Here is a 9,947-nt window from a genome sequence, read left to right on the forward strand (position 1 = left end):
CCTTGTTTAATAGTATATATATAAAAAATAATATGTATAACAAAATATGAGTATATATAATATACCGCAACTTATAAATATCAGAAGCATTTTTTTAAAAGGAGTACTAGGGAGTCAGCAACTTTTGTGATTTGTAGCCATCAAGTAGCCATCAATGATAATTTTAATGGTGTGAGATTGGTGTGAGAGTTCATCCAATGGCTCATGTTTCGTTTGCTGGTTACATAATGGCCAGAATTTAATAAAGTTACCAACTCCTAGACTTTTTCTTTTTTTAAAATAAATCACGAAATACAAGATTCTTACTTCATCAAATAATATTTTATTTTTAATTTTGAAAATACTAAAAAAGGAGAAAAACAAAAAAAAAAAAACAAAAGTGAAATACATGATTTAAAAAAATAAATAAGTAGAGTAGAATGTGAGAAAGTTTTCCTACATAAATCAAACAAGAATTTTTCATAAATACTATGGCAAACTTCTATTTCTATTTTAGGATGAGCGTGTTTTTTATTAGTGATTATGAAACTTTCTGATGTTGAATAAATAACTTAATCGAACAAAATGAAGAGAAGACAAAGTTTTTCATCATAGCTTAGAACAATGTACTCCAATCTCTAAAAGAATTATACTCCAATCTCAAGAAAAGAAAGAATAAACTAATATTGTTTGTCTTAGTTAGGGTCTAGATTCTAGAAAGCGAGGAATCTGTCCTATGCAAATATACAAATCAGAAAGAGCTTCTCTTGTTCAGATTTCCAATGTTAGTGGCTCTTCCAAGTACCATTTTGATAGTGACATGCAAGAACTTTTACCAGCGTTCCTTTTGAGTAAATTCCTTTTATGTTCTTCAATGAAATGCATGCGATGGTTTACTTCATTGTTTTACGTGAATTCCCTAAATGAAATTTTAAAACGTGAATCTCCTAAACTATATAATATATAAATTATTTCAGGATGATGTGAGTTAAATAATACATTAAACATGTTACCCTAGGACGATTTATACATAAAATTTATAGGACAAATGCACATAAATTGTCCCAGGCCAATGTATTTTTTAAGTTGTATGTAAATCGTTCCATCTTAACATGAGTTACGTTTTTTCACCTAAAGCCCACAATCCTAGCACGATTTACGTGCAAATACACAACCTCAGCACCCAAGCACGATTTACGTACAAATTCAAAACTAATAGATATATTTAGGACATAATTTTAATTTGTACTTAAATATTTAGGTTGAATGTTAATTTCTTAATAAATTTAAGAAGTGAAAATTTTAATTAGTTAAAAAAATGAATATAAAAAATGATTTTGTTACAACAAAGATTTATCTTCTAAAATAAATAAAAAAAAACTTCATTTAAAAGACTAAATTATTGTGTATGAATAAATCTATTTTTATTTCAAAGACAATATCTAAAAAAATTAACATTATTAAATTTGTAATTTTATAAAATATATTTTTTATTATTTTATTTTTAAAAATTAAATTTTTATTTTATTATTTTATCAATTTATTCAATTTAAAAATTTTAATCAAGTGTTAGATAGTTATATCCAAAATTTGTTTATATTATGTTCAGATAGTTATATTTTTTTTGTTATATGTCTAAATAATTTATGAATATAAAAATATTTTTATTTTTTGAATTAGGTTTTAAAATTGAGGTAAACTCATTTTAGTTTTATTAGGATATTGAAATGAATTTGATCTATATCTATAAGTATTCACACAATCAATATTTTACAAAATTTTACAAAATTAATTTTAGTACATCAAGTACTCAACTCAATTATTTTTTTTTTTTGTTAAATTCTACCTTTGCAATGTATTTTATTTTTTCACTTCATTTTTATGCTGGTGTTACTTATATCCTCTAAATATTCAATTATTGATTGTTATTTGGCCAAATTAGTGATATTCTCTTGACATAAAATATGTTATCCAAAGAATTTATTATTCGGTTTTAGAATTATTCTAATATTTAACTAATTAAAATTTTTACTTCCTAAATTTATTGAAAAATTAATATTCAACCTAAATATTTAAGTATAAATTAAAATTATGTCTAAATATATCTATTAGTTTTGAATTTGCACGTAAATCGTGCTTGGGTGCTGAGGTTGTGTATTTACACGTAAATCGTGCTAGGGTTGTGGGTTTTAGGTGAAAAAACGTAACTCATCCTAAGGTGGGACGATTTACATACAACTTGAAAGACACATTGGCCTGGGATGATTTATGTACATTTGTCTAATAAATTTCATGCATAAATCGTCTTAGGGTAACATGTTTCATACATTATCTAACTCACATCACCCTGAAACGATTTATATATTATATAATTTAGAGGATTCACAGTTTAAAATTTCATATAGGAGATTTACGTAAATTTGATCTTCTATTATTTTATTTAAATAAAAAAGCCAATATTTAAATATAAATTTATAACTTGGCCACTGTCATATAATCATATTATTCATTTTAGAGTTTTTTTCGTTCTTTATTTTTGTTTTTTTTTTTCTTATTTCTCTTCGATTCCACAGTGCTAGACTGATAGAAGATGTATAATTATATCTGAAGTTATTTTTCATTAATTTTTTTTTCCGTTCAATGCTTTTCTGTTGTTTATATATATAAAAAAATAATTTAATAAAAGTCCTTTTTTTTCTATTTATCAAGATAATTGTCTTGCTAAATTAACAATAGAGTAGAAAACAAATCGGTCCCTGACCTTTTTTTGGGATATTTTCGTTCTTAACTATTCAAAAATATTTTTAAGTCCCTGAACATTCGAAAAAACCTGAACGGATCAGTTCTTCCGTCCAAATACCTCCGTCATGAATTCTCCACTTGGCCATGAATTTTCCGCATGCTTTTTTTTCTATTTTTTCAAGTCATTCTTGCTTTTAAAACTTTAAATCACTCAAACAAACATATAAATTTTCTACCAACTCTACCCTTTATTTATTTGGTTTTATTCATATAAATTTTATTTACTTATTATAATTTTTTTTGTTCATATGATATATATTGTTGGTTGTAATTATTATATATTATGTTTATATAAAAAAATTTCACTTTTTTTGTTGTTTTCATGGTACTTGTTACTGTACTTTATTTTCGTTTTTATTATATAATAATGATAAGTAATAAAAGAGTCATAATAATAAAAATTTATAGTCCAAAATGATACTAAATTAAAGAGTACTAACGGTACTAAAAAAATTATAAAATATTTTCTTTTTGTTTGATATTTTAGTGTTTAGTTTTTTATGTATATTATATGAATTTTTTTATTATATAAAAATTTTTTATCATATTTTTAATTATTTTTTATGTATTTTATCAGTATTTTATTAGTATTTAAAGTTTTGAAAGCAAAAATGACTTGAAAGAAATGGAAAAAAAAATATGCAAACTGGAGAATGTATGGCCAAGTGAAAAATTCATGGCGATGCGTTGGCGTGGGTAGACGTGACCTACGCGTACGCGTAAGAGGGAAGCTTGCCAGGCGTACGCGTGACAAACATTTTTCGTTGGGTTGACGGAGGTATTTGGACGGAGAGTCCGTACAGTTTTTTCAAATGTCAGGGACTTAAAAGTATTTTTAAATGGTCAGAGATAAAAATGTCCGCGAAAAAAAAGTGAAGGACCGATTTGTCTTTTACTCTTAACGATAAAATTAACGGAGTAGCATGTCATCATTATTTGTATTCAAATACATAGTAAAATACATATTCACATGAAATTGTAATCATATATATTATGGTTCGAATCTCCCTATATTTGGTAAAAAAAAGAAATTGCAACGTCTATGTGACAAAAATATTTAAATTTTAATTTTTTTTTGTTAATTTTTTAATAAAATTTATAAATTACTCGTATTCTTTATCTTCAACCTCAACTATATCACCGTCTCTTTTTTAAAAAATTTCAAATTTTCACAACTCTCTATTGTCACCAAAACCACAACTTCTGCCAGATTTGAGATTGACATCGTGTTCCTCTACTCTGTCTCGTCGCGCCAATTTAGGATTTCTTTTTGCTACCCAAATCCAAATTTCTAACTTAGTATATTCTCAAATTAAAACAATAGACAAAAAGAAACCAAAGGATCTCCCCAAACCAACTTAGTTTCGCCCCCTCCTACCGTCGGTAATTTCTCCTCGCTTTTTGCCGCTGTGCTGAAATTAAGCATCGCCCTCGCTTCCACTGGCAGATTGATGGGAGCCTAAGGTGGCCATGGTCCCCCCAAAATTTTTCAAAAAAAATTAGTAAAAAGAATAATTAATAATATTAAATATTTTTTATATATAATATTAGAAAAAATAAATATAAGTTACAAAATTTTGTAAATTAAAATAACTAAAAACTGTACTATGTATTGAATATTTGGATTATTGTTGTTCTTGTTAACAAATAACCCATTCTAATAATTAATAAAAATGGTTTTATTATACTAGCCCAATAGACAATAGCCCATATTATTAATTAAAGTAGCACTAGTACATCTTTCAAACATTTTTTTCAATACATCAGAAGCATCAGCGCCACTTTTCTCTCTTTTTTAGTGGCTTTCATTTGTGTAGGCTTTTGGTCTTCTACTCTTCTCATTCTAATTTTCTTTTCATACCAAAACAAGACATATGAAGACAAACCATTGAAGATTTGAAGTGAACAACAAAATATTAACCATCTCAATTTTTTTAAGTTAATAATAATGTCAAGTATTATTTATATTATTTATTTAAAATAATTAATTTTTTTTATAATGAACAGTGTTTAAAGATTGAAGTGAGGACAAAACTCAATAGAGTTATTTTTGGGTGAGACTTGGAATAAAAAATAATCAGGTAAATCAATAACTTTATTTTTGGTTATTATATATTTGTGTTTCTAAAATTATTTGTTATTACTCAATAGGTTTAATATTTTTTTTTTAAAAAATAACATATATGCAATTATTTTTATTTTTTTTTAGATAGTTCAAATTAAAAATATCAAAGATGAAAACAATTCACTCATTTTTCAAGAGAAAAGAGAGAATATATGATGAACAAAATTCAGCTTCAGATTCTTTGAGTAATATTCAAAATATTATTGAACAACCTAATATACAACTTGTGACAGAACTTGTTGAGCAAGATATTCAACCCCCTGCTTCCAAAATAACAAGGATTAAAATAGATCAAGTTAATATTGATACATTGATGCGTGATCCTGGAAAGCGTCCGCAAATTTGGAATTATCCTATCAATCAACAAGATGAAATCCGTAGAGCATACATAAAGTTTGGACCATATCAATTTATTATGGATGAGTACCCTCTTTCTGGTCTAGAAAGTTATCCTCGTCGTTTCAAAGCTCATTGCTTTAAGAATTTTTCTTGGCTAGAATATTCGCCAGAAGTGGATGCTGCATTTTGTCTTCCATGTTATTTATTTTCTAGAAAATCAAGTCCATTCACATCAGGAGGATTTCGCAATTGAAAAAAAGTGAATAATAGAAAGGATTGTGCATTTTTATCTCATGTGGGTAAATCTCTTAATTCTCCTAATAATATTGCTGTTAAGTCTTGTAAAGATTTGCTTAATCAGTTATGTCACATTGACAAAGTATTGGCTAAGCAAAGCTCACAACAAGTTTTAAGCAATATATTGCGTCTTAAAGCCTCTATTGATACTGTCAGATGGTTAACGTTTCAAGCTTGTGCTTTTAGGGGACATGACGAGAGTCATGAGTCTCAGAATCAAGAAAATTTTTTTGAAATGTTAAAATTATTAGCTTCTTACAATAAAGAAGTGGATGCAGTTGTCTTGGAGAATGCTCCTCAAAATGCAATATACACATCACCTTCTATTCAAAAGGAAATTCTACATGTTTTTGCTAGAAAGGTGCAAAATGAAATTCGCAATGAGATTGGTAATGCAAAGTTTTGTTTGATTGTTGATGAAGCTAGAGATGAATCTAAAAGAGAACAAATGGCACTTGTTGTTAGATTTATTGATAAGCATGAATTTGTCAAAGAAAGGCTAATAGATGTTGTTCATGTCAAAGATACTACTTCTGCTACTCTAAAAGAAGAGATTTGTTCTGCATTATCTCATCACAATCTCAACATTCAAAATGTTCGAGGTCAAGGGTATGATGGGGCTAGTAATATGCGTGGAGTGGAAAGAGTTACAAGCTTTAATTATTCAAGAATGTCCTTATGCATATTATGTTCATTGCTTTGCTCATCAATTACAGCTAGCTCTTGTTGCTGCGGCTAAAGAAGTTGTTGATGTTCATGCTTTTTTCCAAAGTTTGAGTAATATTATCAATGTTGTGTGCTCTTCTTGCAAACGCAATGATGAATTACAATATGCTTATGCAACTGAAATTTTTCATTTAGTTGCAACTAATCAAATTGAAACAGGAAGGGGAGCAAATCAAATTGCCACATTAAAAAGATCAGGAGATACCAGGTGGAGCTCTCACTTCAACTCAATTTGTAGCCTTTTACGTATGTTTGGAGCAACAACTTCAATTCTGGAAGATTTGACTACTAATAGATCTACATATTCTCAACGTGGTGATGCTACTTATGCTCTTAAATCTTTATTATCATTTGATTTTGTTTTCATTTTGCATATGATGAAAGAAATCATGGGAATCACTGATAAATTTTGTCAAGTATTACAACAAAAATCTCAAGATATTTTGAATGTTATGCATCTGGTTTCTAGTACAAAATCATTGATTCAACAGTTAAGAGATAGTAGTTGGGGAGCACTTTTGGAGAAAGTTAGTTCTTTCTGCAATGATCATGCTATTCAGATACCTGATATGGGTGCTTCTTTTAGTGACATAATTCGGTCTCATCGTAAAAAGGATGTTGTCACTGGTGAACACCACTACCGTATTGACATTTTTACTAGCGTGATAGATTTTCAATTGAAAGAGATAAATAGTAGATTTAGTGAGCAAGCAACCGAGCTCCTCATATTGAGTACATCTTTGGATCCTAAAGATGCTTTCAAGTTATTCAGTATTTGCAACATATGCAATCTTGCAAAGAATTTCTATTCTTTAGATTTTTCTGAGCAAGAAAATATTCAATTGGATTATGAGTTACAACATTATGAACTTGATGTGGTTAAAGCTCCAGATTTGCAGGATTTGTCTACTCTTGCTGAATTGTGTCAAAAATTGATAGAGACAGGAAAATCAAATATATATCCTTTAATTGATAGATTGATTCGTCTTGTTTTGACTCTTCCTGTGACAACAACAACAACTGAACGGGCCTTTTCATCTATAAAGATTATTAAAACAAGGCTTCGGAACAAGGTGAAAGATGAATTTTTAGCAGATTATATGATTGTATATATTGAAAAGGAGATTGCTTCAAAATTCAATTCAGAGATGATAATTGATGATTTTAGTTCCATGAAGCATCGTCGAACAAGTTTAAAAATACCAAAATCTTAAAGTATGTAGTTAAATATTGACTTTTATATAATATAATTACTCCTTTGATATATATGCTACAAATCATATTTTGTTAATTTTTTGTTATATTTTATATTTAATTTGCCCCACTCTTATGAAATTTCTGGTTCCGCCACTACTCGCTTCCTTATTCTCCGAGAACAACCCCTTTCGAAACAAGCCTACTCAACCTTCTTAGGAATCAAACAAACAAACACAAATTCCTAACAATGTTGGATCCGCACACCACGACATCGGCGAGGAAAAGAGGAAGAGAAAAACTTTAGAGAAGAAGTCTTCCGCTAATTTCGCAATCGAAACTTTGAAGAAGAAGAAGAGGAAGTACCACGAATTAATTGAAGAGGGTAAAAACTTTAACCTGGTAATTGAAAAGAACGACGAGAAAAAGGAGATGAGTGAAAGAAGAAGAAGAAAAGAGAAGAGCTTGAGAAGGAATGAGAGGAGAGGAAATATGGTGCTGTGGTGGATAAAGAAAAAGAAGCGTCTTTGTTAAAGAACAAAAAAATTGGATAAAAAAAGAGTGTGATAGAATTAAGGTTGAAGATAAAAGGTATGAGTAAATTGAGAATTTTATTAAAAAATTAATAAAAAAATTAAAATTCGGATATTTTTGTTACACAAAAGCTACCTTTGATAAATATATCGTTAATTTTTTTGTTTGATAAATATTTTTGTTTGTATTCACAAAATTTATAGGTACAAATAATTGTTTTTCTTATTTTTTCCCATCATGCAATGAATAGTTTTAGACCACATTATTTGCTTTATGTTATTGTCCAGACCCATCAATAAAATGTGGCTGCCTCTGTGGTCCAACGCTTTCCCCAGAAAATTAAATGGTTCAACAAATGCTCAACCAATTCGATAGTTACTTGCTCAAACAATTTGTATTTCTTTTAATTTTCTGTCTTGCTTTGTATATTGTTTTGCACATGTCATTCTTAAAATCGTGTAACGATTGAATGTAAGAAAATAACAATTTCACCTTATATGATCTCTTCATATATTTTAAGATAAGGAGTATTTTAGTAGTTTAATTTTTATGCTTTGTAAGCATATGAATTTTCAGTATTGAAATTCATTAAACGTTAGTGGTATAATATAAATAAAGAACTGAAAGCAGATTTATCCTAATAGTAGGCAGCATAGGATCGTTTAAATAAGATTCGGAGTTTGAAATTTGTTAGTGTGACATTTATATATTCTTATTAAAAGATCATGATCATTATCAAATACGTAATCTAAATTCTAAATCAAGTTCAAATTAATTGAGTGAACTACTAAGTCGATTTTTGTTCACCTTTTAAAATGATAATGTCATTCTAATGGAAATAATACACCATTTTTCCTTGAGAAAACACCTTTGACAGAAAAATAAAATAGACACAATCACAACACAAGAATTTAACGTGGAAACTCCAATTACCGGAGAAAAAAATCACGGCCGTTGTCAAATGACAACCAGAGAATATCACTATGTGAAAATTGTTACAACACATAGAAGCAGAGAAGTCACATTTGCCCCACATCCAAAATTTGAAGCTCACATCGAAAACTCAGCGGCGCACATTGAAAACCCAGAGAAGTCATCTTCCACCGCCCGTTCGTCCACGCCACCTTATTTAAATGCTAGAATTGATGATTTTGGATGTGTTTAAAAAATAATTTATATATAACAACATATTTTTAGATGTGTTATAATTGAAAAAAAAAAATTTTTATGAACATACCATATACATCAAACTTTTAAATTTTGTATGTGTTTCAAAAATAATTTATATATAACATTATATTTTTAGTTGTGTTATAATTGAAAAAAAAATAATTTTTATAAACATACCATCTACATCTTACTTAAACTTTTAATTTTTTTGTGCATCTTTAATCAAACTAATTAAGTATGAATTATTTTATTTGTACCAATTCTATTATTAAAATCAAATAAGATCAACCTAGTTACAATTAAATAAAATAGATTATTATGTTTATTTTTAAACATAATTAAAGATGTTAATCATGATATTTCTTAACATACTAGGATAAAATAATTAAAAAAATACAAAATAGATAATCACATAAATAATGGGGTAAAGAATAATAATAATCATAATAAAATATAAATGAGTAAAGTATCGTTTTTGTCCCTAACATTTGGGGTAAATTCTATTTGTATCCCTAACGTTTAAATTGTCCTATTTGTATCCCTAACGTTTGTAAAAGTGATTCAATGTTATCCTGCCGTCAATTACACATCATGAGTGCTTTAGTTTGAGTTTTAAAAATCTCTTCTTCAAGTTAGAATACAAATGTCTGGGATAGAATCGATGATCTACTCCAAAAAATAGCTCATCAAATGTTGAAACTAATTCCTACAACATTTACATAATTCACTTTTCTAGGGACATAATTGAATTTAAACACAAATAGTGGGTATAATATTAAAA

General features: G+C 27.9%; 2 protein-coding genes across 2 annotated transcripts in view; both read left to right on the top strand.

The window, feature by feature from the left end:
• The window catches only part of LOC107615754 (zinc finger MYM-type protein 1-like), a 7,139-nt gene extending 704 nt beyond the window's left edge, over window positions 1-6,435 (top strand). The window contains exon 2 of the mRNA XM_021111950.1: window positions 5,607-6,435. Coding sequence (XP_020967609.1) covers window positions 5,607-6,281 — 675 coding nt within the window. The 3' untranslated portion in view covers window positions 6,282-6,435. The remainder of the gene's footprint in view (window positions 1-5,606) is intronic.
• On the top strand, window positions 6,517-7,482 carry LOC110266898. Its single transcript, XM_021111951.1, has one exon. The coding sequence runs from the start codon at window positions 6,517-6,519 to the stop codon at window positions 7,480-7,482; it is 966 nt and encodes a 321-aa protein (XP_020967610.1).

Source organism: Arachis ipaensis, chromosome B09 (assembly GCF_000816755.2).
Source record: "Arachis ipaensis cultivar K30076 chromosome B09, Araip1.1, whole genome shotgun sequence".
NCBI lineage: Eukaryota > Viridiplantae > Streptophyta > Magnoliopsida > Fabales > Fabaceae > Arachis > Arachis ipaensis.